The following is a 19,870-nucleotide window of genomic DNA, read 5'->3' on the forward strand; positions in this document are numbered from 1 at the left end:
ACCTGAGATATTTTTTTTAAAATCTTACTAGAAGTACAGTGTCCCTTGTGATATTATATTTTAATATTAAATACTGTATATTGTATGCTTCACCTAAAGTTTTGATGTGCTGCAGATTTTGTACTGACAATATAAGAAGTTGTCAAGGGGGAAAGCTGGAAGCTTTGGGCAGCATTTGGGGCTTTTGTCACCGCAGAAGGAAAGGGAGAGGACTTGAGTTTGAGCTCCCAGGAACTGTTTGAGCCTTTGGGCACCAAGGAGGGGATGCATCTCTTCTTTCCCTCTTCCTAAAGACTGAGGTAACAGTTTGTCCCTCAAGGAGCTGGGGCTTGAACTCCCGACCCCTTGACAGTGATAGCCACACCACTGCCCCAATATCTTCCACTGAATCCAGTACGGATGGATACGCACAACAACTAAATATTTCCACTAAAATTATCAGCACTGTAACCCTTAATGTTAAGATTTAAATTATCATCATGTTTCCGAGGTAAAACCCCTTCAAGGAGAACGGAGACATCCCCACATGTCAGAGCTACTGTTTCAGCTTGCAGACTCAGGAGGTCAACAAAGCATCCATTTATATTTGTCAGGTTAGTTTCTTAAAGTGAAACTTACAGGGCAACTTAGCTTCTTAAAATGAAAGCTTAGATTCCCCAGCACAATTGTCTGGCAGATTCAACTGCCACAGAATTGTGGGAAAGTATTATTTGTTTAGTTAAAACAAACAGAAGCTTCCTTTTTTGAGAATTTTGTTCATAAACTTGCAACTACATGGCGGGAAAGTCCCAGCTACAGCGGATAGTATGGAAAAATGTATTGGCGGTGGGTGAAGCAGTTTGGAGTTCTACAAGCCCAGTAAGGAGTTCCATGCCCCTCAAGCCCAATTGCTAAGCTCCCAGCAAAATTAAATCCCAAACATTTACCTTGCTTAGCCCTAAGTATGTCACCATTGACAAAACAGGTGCTGCCAATGCAAAGACCAGCAAGTGCTTTCTGATTCGATTCCGTTCCAGCCCAGCATGCATTAGAAAGGAAACCAGGCCAAAGGCAGCTGGTGCCTGTAAAAGAACAATAGTCAGTGCAATATCAGCTTGGCTAGGATTCCCTGTAATTTAAGATGTCCAAAGACAAAAAAAAGTTGTGGTAAATATGTATTATTCCTACTAACTATATTGAAGTGGAATATTCCCAACCAGAGTGCAGGGATGCTCTACAGTTACTGACCTAGAACAGTTATGCCACTCTCTGCATTCTTTTTGGTTCTGGTTATCTTATTTCCATAATCACTGGATGGTTATTTCATAATAACAATACAGCATATGAATCCACGTACTATTATTGAATGCCAGGATTTTCATTACTGTACTGATTTGATTGGTAACTATAACCCTTTTGTTCTGACTCGCTTTGGTAATCAAAATTTGTTCTGATCAACTTTTGTAATCAGAATTTTTAGGCTACCTGCAAGAAACAAATATGCCTCCTAAGTGACTTTTCTTCAACTAAGGGAGGAAAAATTCCAGCATTTACATGAAAGAAGAAAAAATGCCATCAAAACAAAGAAAAAGGGGCTGTCAAACTGTCAGTAAAAGATTAACAATCTTTTTGATTTATTTCCCTCCTTCAGGCCCAATTCTGATCCAACTAAAATCAATGAGAGCTTTGCTACTGACCTCAGTGGAAGCAAGACCAGACACTTCTTCCCCTCTCCCATCAATCCAGTCCCTTCCGTACATGCCACAAGAACTATCAGATTCGTGGTTACATAGGGACAATCCCAATCTTCCCTTCCCAATTTAGTTTTGAAACACAATGTAAATTAAAATATATTGCAGCTGCCTGCCTGCAGGAGAAGCTTGCTGATCTTTAGGAAGGGAAATACAGGTGGGGAAAGAAGATATGTAGGGGGAAAAGTAGCAGTAATTGTGGAAGGGATAAGGAAGAGAAAAAAATTCAATTTTAAAAAAAAATTCTTTCAGCATCTCATTGACAACCCACTTTTAAAAAAGTTTTCTTCTTTCATTTAAAAAATATTTACTGTACACTTTTAAAATATTGTTAATAATAATTTAAAATGTTAGAATAATAAGTGTTCGCTTCCCCTTTACTTGGTAATAACCAGATCCTGACCTATAAAACACCGTGGCCTTTGGCCTCAATGTTGTCATCCCAGAACATGGTTACCATGTATATCACTTATTATACAAGTGAAAACACAGCAGACCTGATTTTTCAAACACTTTAGGCATGCATCTACACAGGCAAAAGGTCTGAACAAACTGCATGACTAATTACTTTGAATGGCAGTAGGTTGCAATAACTGCACATACAAATTAGGTGTGCAACTGTGTGCTTGAGGTATTTGAAAACTAGATCCAATAAATCTTTTCCATACCATGTACAAATAAGGTCTGAACAAATACATGTTTAATTTAGTATTAATGGGAAATTGAAAGGCTATTGCCCCAACTTTGGAGTTTGGTGTTTCTTCTTTATTGCAGAAGACATATCAAAACACTTATTACAGTGTAAGGAACTCAATTCAATTTTGCTTCAGATGTCTGCGATGCTGTAACCCTATCAACCTCAGCGTTACCCTGTAATGATGAAAAATGACTGCAGACCTCTTAATACTTTACTCCTGGGAGAATACTGCACAGAATTAATGTCCCCCGCAGAATAATTGATTCACGCGCCCCTTCCAGGCAGCAGTCCCGAGCAGGTGCGTCTGATTTGGGCATCAGGAACAGCCGGGGGAGACATAAATCAATGCCTTGGGGGGCGAGGCTGGGCGTGCATGCAAGACTCTGTCCCTCTTGTTCGCTATCATGGTGTGCCCAGAGCCGGAAATGGGCAGAGCGGGGGATGCCCTGGCCGGTGGCTCCTACCCTGTGCTGGGCTCCAGTTGCTAGTCCCGGCTAGGCTGCGGGGGGGACATGAAAGGATTTCCTCTTCCCCTGCATGGAGTGGCTGGGGATGGGTCAGCCCACTCCTAGGAACCGCCCCAAGCTGCAGACGGCTACACACACACATACACATGCGCTTCCTGCCCCCATGGCTCCCCAGCCATGGAGGGGGAGGGATCACTATACAGATAGTTGCCCCCATCCACTCAACCCCAGATGCCCCCCCACCCCTCTGCATCCTGACCCCCACGCCTGCACCTACACCACCCCTGAGCAACCTGCACTCAAGCCCCACCCCCCCCTGCACCTGAACCATCCTGCCAAGTCCCCAGCACCCAGACCCCCACCCCACTAAGCCCCAACCAGCTACACCTGGACCCCCACCCTGCACCCAGACCTCCCGGCCGAGCCCTATCCCCACGACACCCAGACCCCCCCTACTGAGCCCCAACCACCTTCACCTGGACACCCCGCAGAGTCCAATTCCCCCTGCACCAGGAATCCCCCCAAGGAGTCCCTGTGATTCCAGATCCTCCACACACCTGGATCCCCCACTGAGCTGCCTGCACCCGGACTGTCCCACACAGAACCCTCTCACCTATATCCCCCCCACACTAAGCCCTTCCACACTTAGATCCTGCCGGACAGAGCCTGCTTCCCCCCACACCCGGATCAGGCAGCTGCGCTGGGCATGTGTGCGAGTGAGACTCTGTCCCTCTCGCTCACTATCACGGTGTGCCGGCATGGAGGGGCAGTGCTGCATGGTGTTTCTGCGGCAGGCCCAGCCCTTTTGCTGTGTCAGGGTGGAGTGCAGCCTTACCACTGCATCCGTGTCCCGGGGAGGAGGTGGGGGCAGCAGGATCCCCCAGCTCCATGTAGCCAGTAGCCTGCGCTCGCCACTGCAATGCTGGAGCCTTCACACCCATTGCCCTTCTAATCTATTGTCTGCAACAATTTCAATTCTAGTCCAGTGACTATATGGTGACATGCTGAGTACTACTTAACCATGCCACTCACTAAGGCCCCAATCTGGCAAAGCATTAGTTTCACTGGGGATACTCAGGCGCTGAACTTTATGGACATATTTAAGTGCTGTGCCAAATCATGGCCTAACTTCACTCCTAAGGATGTACTGCCCTTTAGGATATGTTTACACAGCAAAGAAAAACCCGCAGCTGGTCCATGCCAACCAACTTGGGCTCACAGGTCTTGGGCGTGGTGGAGCTGTTTCATTGCTGTGTAGACTTCTGGGCTGGGGCTGGAGCCCGGGCTCTAGGACCCTGCAGGGTGGGAGGGTAGGGTTGCCAACTTTCTAATTGCCCCGCTCCCTGCCCCAAGGCCCTGCCCCTTCTCTGAGGTCACGCCCCCACTCACTCTATCCCCTCTCCCCCCCCCCCGTCGCTTGCTCTCCCCCACCCTCGCTCACTCACTCATTTTCACCAGGCTGGGGTGGTGAGGGCTCCGGCTGGGGGTGCAGGCTCTGGGATGGGGCCAGGGATGAGGGATCTGGAGTGTGGGAGGGGGCTCCGGGCTGAGGCAGGGAGTTGAAGTGTGGGAGGGGGTATGGGCTCCTGGGTGAGGCAAGAAATGAGGGGTTCAGTGTGCGGGAGGGGGCTCCGGGCTGGAGCAGGAAGATGGGGTGCGGGCTCCGAGAGGGAGTTTGGGTGTGGGAGGGGGCTCCAGGCTGGGGCCAAGGGGTTCGGAATGCAGGAGAGGTTTTAGCATGCAGGCTCTGGGCGGCACTGACCTCAGGTGGCTCCCAGGAAGTGGCCAGCATGTCCCTCCAGCTCCTAGGTGGAGGGGCCAGGGGGCTCCGCGTGCTGCCCCTGCCCGTAGGCACCGCCCCTGCACCTCCCATTGGCTGCAGTTCCTGGCCAATGGGAGCTGCAGAGCTGGCGCTCACGGTGGGGGCTGCACGCGGAGCCCCCGTGGCCGCCCCTTCGCCTAGGAGCTGGACTGACATGCCAGCCTCTTGCTGGGAGCCAGACAGAGAGCCTGCCTGCCCTGCTGCACCACCAACCAGACTTTTAACGGCCTGGTCAGCGGTGCTGACCGAAGCTGCCAGGGTCCCTTTTCGAGCGGGTGTTCTGGTCGAAAACCAGACACCTGGCAACCCAATGGAAGGGTCCCAGAGCTCTGGCTCTAGTCCGAGCCCAGAAGTCTGCACAGCAATTAAACAGCCCCCAAACCTGAGCTCCGTGAGCCTGAGTTGGCTGGCATGGGCCAGCCGTGGGTTTTTCTTTGCTGTGTGGACATACCCTTAAAGTCTTCTGTGCTTGACATACATGGAAATATTATTGCTGTCTGTTCTGTGGAGCCATATAGATGTGCTAATACACCTAGTAAGGAATCTATTTGTCAAAAAACATTTTCTGGATCTTTTTTGTTGTCTGTATTGTTACAGACACACTTGCTGACAGGTATTATGAAATAAATTACCAAAATAATTGAAAATAGTATGATAATATTATGATATTTTGACAAATAAAATGTGCAGCATTTTAAAATATTGTGCACAGAATTTTTTATTTTTTGGTACAGAATTTCCCCAGGAGTAATGTATATATTGTTCCCATAGTGCTGAGAACCACACATACAGATAGAAATGAATCCTAGCAGGAGGAAACAGTTTTCCGTACTTTAACATAACATACATAAGTACCCCTTGCCATATCCCCAGGGCTTCTTCAAGTATCCCTAGGGGCTGGTCTACACTACCGCTTAAGTCAATGTAATTTACGTCGCTCAGGAGTGTGAAAAAGCCATGCAAGTTACATTGACTTAAAGCAGTGTCCACACTGCACTATGTTGGCGGGAGACGCTGACATAGCTTCTGTAGGGTTACCATATTTCAGCAAGCAAAAAAGAGGACGGGAGGAGCCCCGCCCTAGCCCCGCCCCCGTCCTGACCTAGCCCCACCCCTGCCCCTCCCACTTCCCGCCCCCCTCAGAACCCCCAACCCTCCCCCCCGCTCCTTGTCCCCTGACTGCCCCCTCCTGGGACCCCTGCCCCTAACTGCCCCCCAGGACTCCACCCCCTACCTAAGCCTCCCTGCCTCTTGTCCCCTGACTGCCCCCTCCTGAGACCCTCCCCCCATCCTAACTGGCCCCCTAGGACCCTACCCCCTACCTGTACCCTGACTGCTCCAACCCTTATCCACACCCACACCCCCAGACAGACCCCTGGGACTCCCACGCCCCATCCAACCACTCCCCACCCCCTGACAGCCCCCCCAGAACTCCTGACCCATCTAAACCCCTCTGCTCCCTGTCCCATTGACTGCTCCGATCCCTCTCCCCACTCCTGCCCCCTGACAGCCCCCCCCAGAACTCCCAACCCCCCCCCTCGCTCCTTGTCCCCTGACTGCCCCCTCCTGGGACCCCTGCTCCTAACTGCCCTCCAGAACCCCACCCCCTACCTAAGCCTCCCTGTTCCTTATCCCCTAACTGCCCCCTCCTAAGACCCCCCCCAACTGCCCCCCAGGACCCTACCCCCTACCTGTACCCTGACTGCCCAAATCCTTATCCACACCCTCCCCCAGAAAGCCCCCTCCCCGAACTCCCGCCCCCCCGCCCCCGTCTCTTGACTGCCCTATCCAAAACCTCCCTGCCCCTTCTCCGACCCCCTGGCCCCCTTGTTGTTGGCCTTCGCCTAATGTCTCTGTGAGCTTGCTCATTAACGGCCTGAGCCCTTCGTCCCGGCAGGCTGGCTGGCAGGGGAGGAGGAGCTCCAGACTGCCGGAGTCGATCTGCGAATGCAGGGAGGGAGGGAGGGAGTGATCTCTGCTGCAGGGGGGAGGAGGAGGGGCTCTCTCTGGCTGTCGGAGCCCCATGTAAGTGGCACCATCCGGCCGGCTGCCCTGTTAGTCGCGCGCACTCTGCATGGGGGGGAGGGAGGGGGGCGGGGGGACAAATGGTAACCCTAGCTTCTGCCTCTCCTTGAGGTGCAGTAATTATGCCAACAGGAGAGCACTCTCCCGTCAGCATAGAGCATCTTCACCAGACATGCTGCAGCAGCGCAGCTGCATCATTGTGGCTGCTACATTTCCTCCAGTGAATATATTGTTCTCCTTTCTCTCTCTCCCCCATTTTTGTAGGTCATAGTCAGATAGTTTGGGCAGCAGGGGGTTGGGTTTGTCAATGAACAGCTGAAATGCATCCTCCCCCACCCAAACTGACTGGATATAGCTTCCTTTGATACCCATAGCCACCCAATATTATACTTGTGTTCTCCAATCCCTTATTTTGTATTACCACCTGATCACTTCACTGCAACTCCACATACTGAGGTTAACTCAAGCAAGAAACCCAAATAATTAACTCCTCCTACATGCAGTAGAAACTGACTTTTCTTTAAAAACAAAAAAAAAGTATGAATTTATGATCTGGACTTACCTTGTGTAACATAATTGCAACAAACACTATTAACTGGACACTGGTCTGAGAAGTGGAAGCTGCTGCACCCAATGCAACACCATCAGCTTAATGGGTAGAAAGCCAAAAGAGCGCATAAGAGTTCACTGATTATTCATACACACCACAAGGTTTACTTATTTTTCCATTGGCTACCAATATAAAATTGTATATTGCTTTAAAAATAATTTCCCTTACTTACAAAACCCTTAATACTGACCCAGCTGCTCTCTGACTTGCTTCCCCCTTCCTTTCCTGAGCCACTCTGAGGTTTGAGGGCAAAATCCTAGCCCTAGTGAAGCCAAGGGGAGTTTTGCCACTGACTTCAATAGCGCAAGGATTTCACACGGAGTCTGCTCAGTCTTTGGTATGTCCTAATATAAAACTGGAATAATTCAGGGAACAGATTTAGTAACTAATTTCAAAAGTTATGGAATGTGTTTCGTATCTAAACTTAAAGCTGAAAATCAGTTTTAATCTTTACAAATTTACAAAGAATTCTAGTTATTACTTTTGGAATTGTGAAATGCCTAAATGTTACATAAACATTGTTTTACTGTGAAAAAAATCAAAAGAAAAACATACAAATCAGTTAATTGGCTGTTCATAAAAAAATTCTCTCTTTTTATATAAAACACATGCATTAATGAAACAACATTTTTTGGTTAAAATCTGTTTCATGACGTACATTTACACAGTGCCTTTTATCATGGTAGATCCAAAAACATTTGTGTATATGTATGCATTTATATTACACACACACACACACACACACACACACACACACACACACACACACACAGAGTGAAGTGTAGAGGATTACTTCATGATAGTTTGAGCTACACAAATTATATATAAACAATAAAGTAAATGAATGAGTTAAACAGATCATCCCAAATGAGTGTGAATCAAAACCTTAACACTGTATGACACAGACAAATATTTTGTTTATAGAACATATTTTTAGAGGAAAAACTGCTTTAAAGAAGTTTTAGAGAAATTTAAAATTGATACTATTTTTCACAACATTCCCCTCTCCCATCTGTAAAAGTGGCTTATCTTAAGACCATGAATCCAAACTGTAAAGGTCTTGGCAAGACCGGGGGAAAGTATTAACCAATACATTTTAGAAACTTCTAAAAGTTACTTAAGTAGCTTTTCTATATATAAATGTATAATGATGACCAATATCTTCCAATCTACTAGGAGTAGAATTAAGTGTTGCCATTTCATTGGCAAGGAGTGTTTGTTGAATGAGAACATACCTACATTTCCAGTGGTTAAATGCACCATTTTCTAGCCCCAGTGGCCTGCAAGATATTGGACCTAGAACCAGTCATGGGTCCAGCACTGAATATTGCCCATCCTGCATGCAAGTCATTCCCCTCCACCAAATATGGATTTCCCCCCCACAAAATTACACCTTTCTTCCCACTCCCCCCAAAGTGACTCCTCTATGAAAGTTTCTCAGAGGTTTGGAATTTTAGAAGTGGTCCCAGCGGAGACGGATTAGTGGGCAGATTGAAGATGGGGCAGATTGAAGATGAGGCAGCCAAAGGTTCAATATAAACAAATTGCTAAATCTAACTTGCATTTAAGTGGTAAAATCCCTGGAACAAGAAGTATCTTTTTTATTAAATGTGTTTACAGTGCCTAGCCCGTTGTGCACTATTGAAATCCAAATAAATGAATAAATAATTCATTACAAAGATTTCAACCCCACATGTATAACATAACAAATATTTGTATGTATTGCTTCATCCATCACTGATCAGCAGCCACCACTGGAGTTGGAGCAGCAGATGGTTAACAATGCACCACAAGTCTTCAGAAAAAGAAACGAAGAAAAATATTGTATCTAATTAAGACTCCCAGGAACATTTTCGGGAGGCAGAATACTATTTTCATATTAGGATTTAATCAAGCCAATCACTCTCCTTTTGTTTTTAAAAAAAAACAGAAGATGCAAAAAATCCAAGGCTTTCAAAATAGCCTTCATTTTACAGTAAAAGTAATTTACTAAATACATCAAATGGGGACTCACCAGATCCTAAATGACTGATCAAACATACTATAATACTGTTACAGCTGCAGTTATAATAGACAAATTGGTGTCCCCTGCCCCTTAAAAATTTTGGATGAAGTGTTATTTTGCATTGCTAACACTTACCCCCCAACTATTTATACATTTTAAAAATTCTCTATGTTGTTTCTTAGCATCTAGAGTAGTTTCTCTCCTACAAAGTTAAAAATCAGGTTTACTGTGATTAAGATTTCTAAAAACCTCCCTAAATCCTTTTCATCTGAATCATATCTAGACATATATCCCAGTCCCTGTGTGGATTTTTTCAAACCATTTTTAAACAATGTTCAGTTAGCTTACTTAGGAAAAGATGGAAAATGTGCTTCTAAATACATAAAAAATCCCCACAGTGCAAGCTTTTTTTGGTGACTATACAATAATTATTGCAATTTAAAATTCAAAAGGTTTATTTAAGTTAGACAGGAAAAATGACAGTGACAGAAGATTGCCCCTTACAGATCTTACAGTTATTCAGCCTACCTGCAGCATGGACCACTAGTCCCAGTGTAGTAGTGATTTTGGAATTGCCTGACCTTGCCGCTTCTGGGTCTGAAATAATCATCAGGAAATTAAGCATTAGACAATATAAGATAACAACAAACATATGAATCATGCTGGAAGAAAACATATTACAAACACCGAGACATAATTTCTCAGCTGTGACCCATTTTTAAACAGTTAAGCAATTACCATAGGTTTCCCAGGCAAACTAGTCAAGATATCATATACTATCCTTCAGAATTTAAGGGAACATTGACAAGGGGATGCAACAGTCATCTTCCCTCATCTTTTTGAAACTAAACTATAGTTTGAGATTCTTTACCTTCCCCAGCTCAGCCCAGAAAGGTAGCTTTAAGCCACCTTTGTACTCAGGATTCTGGGCTACTCCAAGGGCTAGTGCATCTCCCAGACTAAATAAGAGCAGCCAAGAGTTGCTCTAATTTACGTCAGCCTCCCAAATGCTGCCTCTGGGCTACTCCACAGTCTGATGCAGCACAGAATGCCCACACTATCATGTGCTATCCAGGCCTCCTCCCTCCCACTATGCCCCCTGAGCTGGGGCTTATAGGAAGGGCCAGCTATGGCAGTGACTGGACTATGGGCAACTCCTTGCTGGCTCCTTGTGAGCTGTTTATGAACTCTATATGCTATCATATGGACTGAAGCAGATGGCAGAATCCTCCCATACTCTTTAATGTAGAAAGAGAACATCATGCATAACTGCTTAGGATTGAAGGCAGACGATGGGCCATTCATGTCTGTAATTGTTTGATAACTACTTTTATCTCACCATCTATTTGTAAACTAACTTCTTCTGGAGAAATAAAAAAACCACTCCTATACAGAAGGGGAATTGATCAGTGAAATTTTTTTCCAGTGGGCTGTCAACTACTGTTACAAACATAAAAATATCTAATCCTTTAAATTTCAAGTGGTCAGACAACTTTAACTATATTGCTACTTGACTCTGCTACCTGAACTGGAAGCTTATTCCATCTATTCACACTCTCAAGTTAACTCTCACCCTTCAAGTTCAAGAGACAAAGTGGATGAGGTAATATCTTTTATTGGACCAACTTCGGTTGGTGAAAGTAGACGTTTTCTAAAGCTTGTCTTTCACCAACAGATGTTGGTCCAATAAAAGATATTATCTAACCCGTCTCTCTAAAGCCCTGGGACCAACACGGCTACAACACCCCTTCAAGTTCTTCTGTCATTTAATTCCTCTTAATTTAAACCTATGTCCTTAGTTCTGGACTATCCACGAAACCCAAACAGATGATCACATTTAAAGGTTATACCCCATTCTAACCTCTATATCTATCCTAGTTTAAGGGAATAGAAAATCCAGTCAACTGAGATAACATTAATGGGTAATTAATACCACTGGTTCAAGGTTCAAGTCAGGAAAAGGCATTTTATAAATCCCTAACTATTCCGGCAACACATGCAGTTACTCTGTTATATTTCATGTGGGAGATAAACCAAAGGCTCAGAAAAATTGTTCCCTATATTGTTCAGTTTTTGAGTCTGTGCATCTTAATAGGTCAAAGATACAAGGAAGCCCATTTTCTCCTAACCAGGAAAGAGAAAAAAAAAGGTGTTGTAAAATGTAGAAACAAGGATTTTAATACAAGTTGCTCTACTGAGTTTCTTGCTAACCTATTTGCCAAGCCTCCATTTCAGAAGCTAAGCGAATAAGATAACAGAGTCAGTACACAGACATGAGCATCTGCGGGGAAGACTTTCAATCAAGGTGAGAAGTCTATGTGTAGAGGAGGGGAAAGACAGAAAAGCGAGAGAATGTGATAAAGAATATAAAATACTTACATTAACAAAATCTAAACATAAGCACATTGCTGAACACTGACAAGAAATAAGGATGTAAGTGAAGTATGATAGAATGGTCATTTCAACAGTATTTTGAACTACATTTTATTCAAAAGGTTTTTACAGGGGAATGAAATTTCACATTAAAAGTATAAATATTTATTGGCTTAGTTTTCAGGAAAGATTACCTACATTTTGTTCTGCTGTACACAGAAAACCAGCATGCACTTACCGGGAAACTACTGAGGAAGATTACCAGTGAAAGTCACCATAGCCCTTATCATGCTTGGTGGTCCATGTGAAGTCCACTGAAGTCAACAGGGCTCTATGTGGTTGCAACAGTCAATCTGTGCAGATCACAATGCAGGACTGGGGCCTTTCTTCCATGAAAATTTACAGCCTGAACTAGGCCAATATTTTGTTCTTTTAAATGTTTAATTCTAAGCAAGACAATAAAGTAACTAATGAAGTTAAGGCTCTGGCTCTTCAGTTTTGGATTTTTGCTATGTCAGTGGACTACTCTATTTGTCATATATTAAAACCAACACTGCTTAAAGCCTTAACACACAATGCTGTTGGTCATCTATTATTTCTAAGTAGACTTTCTCTGTCAGCATGGCACAGTCCACACACTTGAGCATTATGAAGCAAATATTCACATTATGCTGGCTTCCAGCACTGACAGTAACACTGCTTTATTATTTCACATAACAGACCATGCTTACCTTTATGTTTGTAGAATACCAAGCTAAATAGAGCCCTCATCCTGACTGGGCACTACTGTATTAAAAATACATAATAAATAATCATATTCTGAAAATACACCTTGTTAATTCATTCTGGTTGCTGCACTAGCTCCAAGGCAAGTGCCAGTAAGGCAGGAGAGGCTTTACTTACCATCTGTAGAGTGCACGTGGGAGCTGCCTATCTGGTCCACCAAAAGCATGAAGACAAAACCAAGGACAAGGGAAACACCAATGTACGCGTGTAATTTTGAATGGTCGTGGCCATGCTCATGCTCAGCTGTTATTTCGGCTGCTTTCTCAGATTCAATCACATTTTGAGTCTCACTGGCCTGATGGTGCTTCCCTAAAGCAGATAAACAGGTTGATTAGGAAGATCCCAAAGGTGATGTTCTAATATTTTCTAATCCTTGACGGAAAGCTTTCTTCATACCTGGTCTTAACAATATAAAGCAGGAAAGAAAAATAGATTTAGATTTTGTTGTTTTGTTTTTAATGTCCTAGTTTATCCCACTTTGGGGACCAACACTACTACTGTTGTAATTGAAATCAGTATATTTGAAAATGTAGAAAACATCCAAACATATTTAAATTGTATTTTTTTAATTGCGCGATAAATTTTTTTAATCGCTTGACAGCCCTACTTAAAATCTATCTTTCTGTAGTTAGTAAACCTGTTTTATATTGTACCTAAAAAAAGTGTGTTTTGGTTGAAGTGCTTGGGAAATCTCAGCTCAGTTTACAAAAGGCTAGTGTGAGTCCATTCCACATTGAGGGAGTGGCAAACTACTTAACGAACTTACACTGGCCAGACTTCTGACCAGTGCAAGACAATTTAGTTCTGGGGTGCAAAGCTGGGGAGCTGAGGGGAATTGGCTGGACCCTCCCTATTGATGGTTCATGAGTGGCTGGGAGATCATTCATGTAACACAGTTGAGTGTGTCCCCACCTGTGGATGTCCGTGCAAGTGCAGTGCTTACCAGAGCATGACTTCAGCATCAGTGTGAGAAGCTGCCCAGGTTGGTGGGTTTGAAGGGCTGAGTGGTCCCTCAATCCAGGTTGCACCCCGGGGACCCCGTCACAACATTTCAAGTTATAGTATAACCCCAAGTATGGAAGTCAGACTTTACTAAAACATGCATTTAACCATACTTAAAAGCCCCAAGTATATTCAGAAAAATTAAGCTGTTTCAGTTTCTCGATAATATGACCCCAGTCATCTCAGCTGCCCTTTCGTTGTTTAGGAGGGAAAAAAAACAATAACGGAAGCATGGTGACTAGTTTGAGCAAAGTTGGGGGGGGGGGGGGGGGTCGGAAGTTCTGGGTTTTGTTCCTGACTACAACGTGACCTCAGGCATGTCATTTAACCTCTTTGCGCCTCAGCTAACTCATCTATAAAAATACTGTACACACCTGAATCTCTAAAAAGTACTTTACAGATAGCAAAACAGGTGCAGCTATCTTGCCAAATCAGTGACTGAGTCAGAAGCCCTGAGATATATTCCTGACTCCCAGTCCCCATTCTAGCCTCTAGACAGAACTTGCTGCCTCCATCACAAAAGAGGGTTACTACTTATGAGAGTGTTTGCTAGGTTTACTTAGTATTTGTAAAGCACTTCAAGATCCTCGTAGGAAAAGGTGCAACAGAAGTGCTAAGTATGATATTGAGCTGGACCCAACCTTTGTCTCTTTTAACATTATTATAATTATTTTGTAAGGTTTTTTCCCCCCCGAAGACATAATTAATGTATATTCAGAGGGGTGACTCCATATTTTCATGAAAACTCTTAGGGGGAATTTATTTTAAAATGAATTTAAATGAAGCATTTTGCAATGCTTCAATGCCCTACAAAATGTAGGCATGGTGACTTTGAACAAAGAGGTGTCTGTGGCACGCAAGCCATTCTACAGACTCCTGAAGAAACAGTTAGCTGTGGATGATGAAATTGCTGGGTAAGTCTGGGGTGGGTTTTTTTTTTTTTTTGGTTCAAACGCTTGAGTAATACTGAATATTGTTTTCTATTATGAGGACTTCTGGCTTAATTAAACACTAATGGCCTCTTGAGGACAGCAGCCACTGTTAGAGACATCTGGGACAACCCTAGCAAAATATAATGATGTCTCACTGCTACTCTTTTTATGAATTAAATGGACCTTTCAACAGATCACTTCAGGGGGAGGGAGTGGAACACTATGTGCAAATGTTCAGTTATACTCTGTGAACAGATCATTTAATTTGCAATTAAAGGGACACTGTCCAATTTATGGCTGTTTTTTACACTCTTCCTACATCTCCGTCTGGTCCTTTTGCACTGCTCAGGCACTACTCTTGTATGAGTCTCTCACTTTTGTCTTTGTGCCTTCTCTTATGCTGTCCCCTAAGCTTGGAACTGTCTCCCTGATTTTGCATGCCACTAAAACACCCTTTCTTCTTTCAATCTTCCTTCTAAGCACTGTTTCCAGAAGGCCTTCAAACAATAACCCAAAAACAAAATTTAAACCAGCTTTAAGGGAAAACAGACTAAGTTTAACTTTCTGGTACTTATATACTAGCACAAGGTAGCAAAGTTTGTGTTGCAACACTGCAGAGGAAAGTGTATTGATTAAGCAAACTTTCCATTGGAATTTTAAAAGATGTAATGGAAAACATGTTATTTGCTTTGGTTCTGTAAGCCTCTCAGGCTTTTACAAAAGCTTCATTAGGGCCAAATATAACGTGACTGTGTCTCTTTAAAAATAGTCTTAGGTATGAACAGACAACTGGAATAAAGAAGAGAAGAGAAGACAGTCCATTTCTTAATCTAGCACTTCAATAAGTTTTAGATAGAGGACAAAAGCAAAACAATTAAATTTTAGGCCTGCTAGACATCAATGAGTGAAGGAAAACAAGTCAGATCAGATTCTTATGCTTAATTCTGAATGTCTTATTTTGTAAGTGGACCCTTTATCTTTTATAAACAACCTTCATGGCTGAGTCTATGTAAGTGGGTGCAGCTCTCTACAACTTTATCTTCACATATAATACACACATTTTATGCGGTAATATTAGGATTAACTCATTTTTCCTTGATTTATTAGTTCTAGTTCTCTTCGACTTGCCCTACAAAGGTAGGCAAAGGATCAAAGTTTGAGTTATACTGAAGGGACCTAAATTCTGGGCCAAAATCACTATCTGAAAAAAATAACTCTCAATGTTACTTAAATAATTTCTTTACAGCTAGATTGGCTTTGTTCAGGGTATTTCGTGTTAGAAATTTAGTTTAAGCTACCATTAATGCATACTGTAAGTTTCCCAGTTATGTATTTTACTTCAATATGGATGGATAATAGGCATGAACTGCTGTGTAAATAGGAAGAGACAGAATTTTTCAAATGCCTCTTATTTACATGATAGTTTAATGGGTCAGATCATCTCACTGAAGGTGTCAAGCCTGGGCAATAAACCGACCAAAAATTTAATGAGAAAAGTATAAGTGCTCCCAATAACATTGTCTGATGCTATGCTAATCATAACAAAGATTTAAATGGAATGGATCACAAACCCTCAACTGAAGTGCAGTATAGTGAGATGCTACAATAAACATACAGATTGGAAAGTCTATGAACACATGAATAAATAGAACCTTGCAATAACATAAAACTATGTTTCTTAAATATGAATAATTTTAAATTACATGAAAGACACTAGACAAGCCTAAAATACACAGAGACAGACTATAAAGTAGGTTAAATAAGTGCAAATAGTAAAAATGAAAAATATATTCTCCTCCAAAGCATGTAAAAGGAAAGCACAGATATATAAAGAAAAAAACCCAAACTTACTATAGTGGCATATAGCAGTGGTTCCCACCCACTGATATGCAGTAGCAGTACTAGTACTTCAAACATGTTTGAAAAGCCCTCTAGAGTCCCCTCTCCCCCATCTTGACATTTCTTTGTATTAGGACCCAGTGCGTTGCTGCCACCCACCTTTGACTGAATTACTGATCTTAAATCTACTCAAAACCTGTGTCGTACCATTGGAAAAGCACCTGAAGCTCCAATGAGGATTAGAATGCACTCGAATGAGAGATGATGGGCATTACCTGATATAACTAAGGGATGGTATAATTGGTACAGTTATCCAAGACTTTTGGGCTTCAGGTATACCCTATACCTATGTCTCTCTAAGACATGTACTTTCACTTAACAAAAAAAATCAGTTGGCGTCAAACAATTTTGCTAATTAGTTTAACAGGCAATTTTGGCCTGTTAAACTAATTAGTAAAATTGTTTGACGCCAACTGAGCGTAGAAAGTTCTTCAGCTACAAGGGAGTGAGATTCTTTTGCAAGATAAAATATACGGAGCTCTATAAAACACCACTGATAGTGATTGCAATAACCAAAAGGGAACTAAACCACAGAAAACAGCAGCTTATAAACACAAATTAAATCTCTTTCAAAGGCAATTCCCATTGTTTGAGGTTTCAGCAAGAGATTAATTTTAATTATTCTCAGAGTAAGATACTCTTCTTGTGCCTTTCTGGTTTATCAACTGTCTTGCACAAGGACATATATCAGGCTTTTTTTTTTTTCTTCCTCACCCTCCAAAATGTCTTCATAAAGTGCATGTACTCCTTCAGGCACAATTACCGCCAAGGCAGTTCCGCAGAGGAGCCCAGCACCCAGAACTGTCACCAGCTTTAACCTTTCCTGCAAGCAAGCATAAAACAAGTAACACTCTTTAGTAATGAACAAAAAACTCTCCTATCCCCCAACAAAAACCAGAAACTGTAACATTTGGAATCAATATTTTTGCTCAAGAGTGTTGAAAAGACCAGTAGCATGAGAAATTACAGCTCCTGATCCACAGATCAAAGTAGGATGGATGCAATGCATGTTTCCCTTGCAATGTTTTAGAGATTACTTTAACCCAGTGTTAAGTGAGATCTGTCGTCCACAGACTCACTTCTGAGCTTTTTCTGCACACACTGCCAAACACTATTTAACACACACTACTTACTTTACGCTGGAGTAAACTTACTTCATGCAGTCCTGCTCAACAACTCAGTGCTTGATAAGATTTGTTACTTTGAATTACAAAGTAGGGTGGATAGAAGACCATGCTTTTTAAAAAATATATAATTGGATTATTTTATTTAAATACATTTTTCTCTTTAAAACTAAACCTATTTAAAATTAAATTTGAAATTACGATAGCTGATATTAAGGCCTAATTTTTACCATAATCTGTTAAAATAATTTAGATTAAATAAAAAAAATAATATTCAAGAAGTATGTTTGCTGCTGAAGTATTAAAGAAAGTCAAACCACTGAACTGGTTGAAGTCATTGGCTAAGCACCTGGAACCAGTCTGTTGAAGTGTTAAACCAACTTTTGACAGAACTAGCCTCTTCTGCAGGTGCAGAGAGAGTATTTTCATCATATCAGCTTATTAAACTAAAAGCTCAGTTCAATGGCTAATTCATTCAATGTTAAGAACATAACTGGGAGTTGAAAAGCAAGAGAACTTGTGAATACAAATGAGATGCAAGAGGGTGAGATCTACTAGTTCTAAAATCTTGAAGGATGTGATGACCAGAAATAATCATTTCAATTCACTAACTACAGATAATTTAGTTTAACAAATCAGTTTGTTTTAAATAAAAAAGTTTATCAAAATGTTTTGTATGTATTCATCATATTTACAGTAGTTTTATTTAATAAAAACAAAATCAAAATGCTGGTTTTGTGCATTTTAACTGAATTCCAATTTCCATCCAAATGCAGATTGACACAAATCACAAGTACAAAATTAATCATCTAGTAAAGAAGAAATGTAACTTTCACTATTTTCTAATGTAATAAAAATATAAAAATTAAAAATCTGAATAAATGTATGCTAAGCTATGTAATTGGTTAAATAAGCATGCAGAGATATACTGTATCCTCCTGTATAGCAAAAGAGAGGACCAAATTTAGTGTGAAGGTTATATTTAGTTGCAAACCAACATGTTTTAATGCTTACCAATCAATGAGAATCAACCTTTCTTTAGGAAAATCATAAAAAGTACAAATGCAAATCAAGATTAAAATCGATTATTTAAATCAAAATTTCCTGCTTGCTGATTTAAATCATGATTAGAAGCAGTGATTGATATCAATCTACCCTGTCAGAAATACACAATGGGTTAAAATTTGCCAATCATCATTTAGGATTCCCCCCCACCCCCTTCCCAAAAGTGAGGTCTATTAGACTACAGTACAGTCCCCCAAGATAGTGGTGACAGATTAATAGGTTACTATCCCTTCTCTAATTTCTATGGTTGATTTAGAAAAAGTTCACTGTTTTTCATGTAATGCCTGATAGATTCCAAAGTAGTACAAAAAGAGAGATTATAAAAAAGAAGGGAAAAAATGATCCACAAAACTTTACAATATAGGTTTTCATTCCAGAAACTGAATTTCTTAACTTTACATTCCTAAAGGATAATAAACAGTTGGAATAGGAATGTGTATTGTCAGCATCTCTAACTCAGACAATTTTGAGCAGGAAATGAAAATGAAAGATGTCCTCTTCTTCGATAAATAAGGGCAGCTAAGAATCAATGAAGTGGGAAATACCTGCAGTAGAAAGGACTATTTTACTTGACAGTGAAGATTACTCTGAACCTCAGCTGCCAGATCCACTGAGGTGAATACTGTTTAAGCATACATGAGTTTTGAAGGATGCCCACCAGCAGCCCAATTTTGACAGATTCAGGTTTATACTTTCAGAGCCATTCAAACAAGGCCATTTTGAGGTGTCCCCCTACAAATGGTAATCCTTATTTTCGTCCACTGTAAAAATCCAAATGTTTGTCCTATGAAGCCAAAATCTACTCTGCAATGTTAAAACCAATAAATAATAATGCAGTATTAATACAGTGTACAACTTGTTGATCATTGCTCTTTAATGAGGCTAGATTATAGAAACGGAGTCAAAAATTCCCTTTGTAAATTATTTTTTGAATTATAGTAGCACTTAGAATCCCTGATCAGGATCGGGAGCCCAACTGTAGTAGACCAGGGTGTCAAATAACACCTGGCCAGCAAGGTGTATTTATGAAGCCTGCAGGATATATCCAGACTGTGCAGAAACTCAGCTTTCATTTAAAAAACAAAGGAAATTTCTAGACTTCATGGCTGCAGAGATAACTTTCTAAACATAAACAGAGTGTAACTGATAAAGTGATATCTGCCTGAATCCACAGTTTGAAACAACAATGTAGGGGAAAGTCCTCTGTTCTCTATTAATCTGGAGTGTCAACATTAACTATTAATTGCTGATCATTTTAATAGATGGATTGGGGAAGGAGCTGGGATTGAAAGCCATGGTGGAGGCAACTGGAGGTTGCTATAGGCAAGGAAAT

At 41.8% G+C, this 19,870-nt stretch overlaps 1 protein-coding gene across 1 annotated transcript in view; it reads right to left on the reverse strand.

The window, feature by feature from the left end:
• The window catches only part of SLC39A9 (solute carrier family 39 member 9), a 31,128-nt gene that overhangs the window by 5,112 nt on the left and 6,146 nt on the right, over positions 1-19,870 (reverse strand). Inside the window, exons 2-6 of the mRNA XM_065403068.1 lie at positions 17,063-17,171; positions 12,633-12,824; positions 9,885-9,953; positions 7,304-7,389; positions 927-1,061 (exon numbers count right to left, since the gene is read on the reverse strand). Of these exons, the coding sequence (XP_065259140.1) occupies positions 927-1,061; positions 7,304-7,389; positions 9,885-9,953; positions 12,633-12,824; positions 17,063-17,171 (591 nt within the window). The remainder of the gene's footprint in view (positions 1-926; positions 1,062-7,303; positions 7,390-9,884; positions 9,954-12,632; positions 12,825-17,062; positions 17,172-19,870) is intronic.

Source organism: Emys orbicularis, chromosome 4 (assembly GCF_028017835.1).
Source record: "Emys orbicularis isolate rEmyOrb1 chromosome 4, rEmyOrb1.hap1, whole genome shotgun sequence".
NCBI lineage: Eukaryota > Metazoa > Chordata > Testudines > Emydidae > Emys > Emys orbicularis.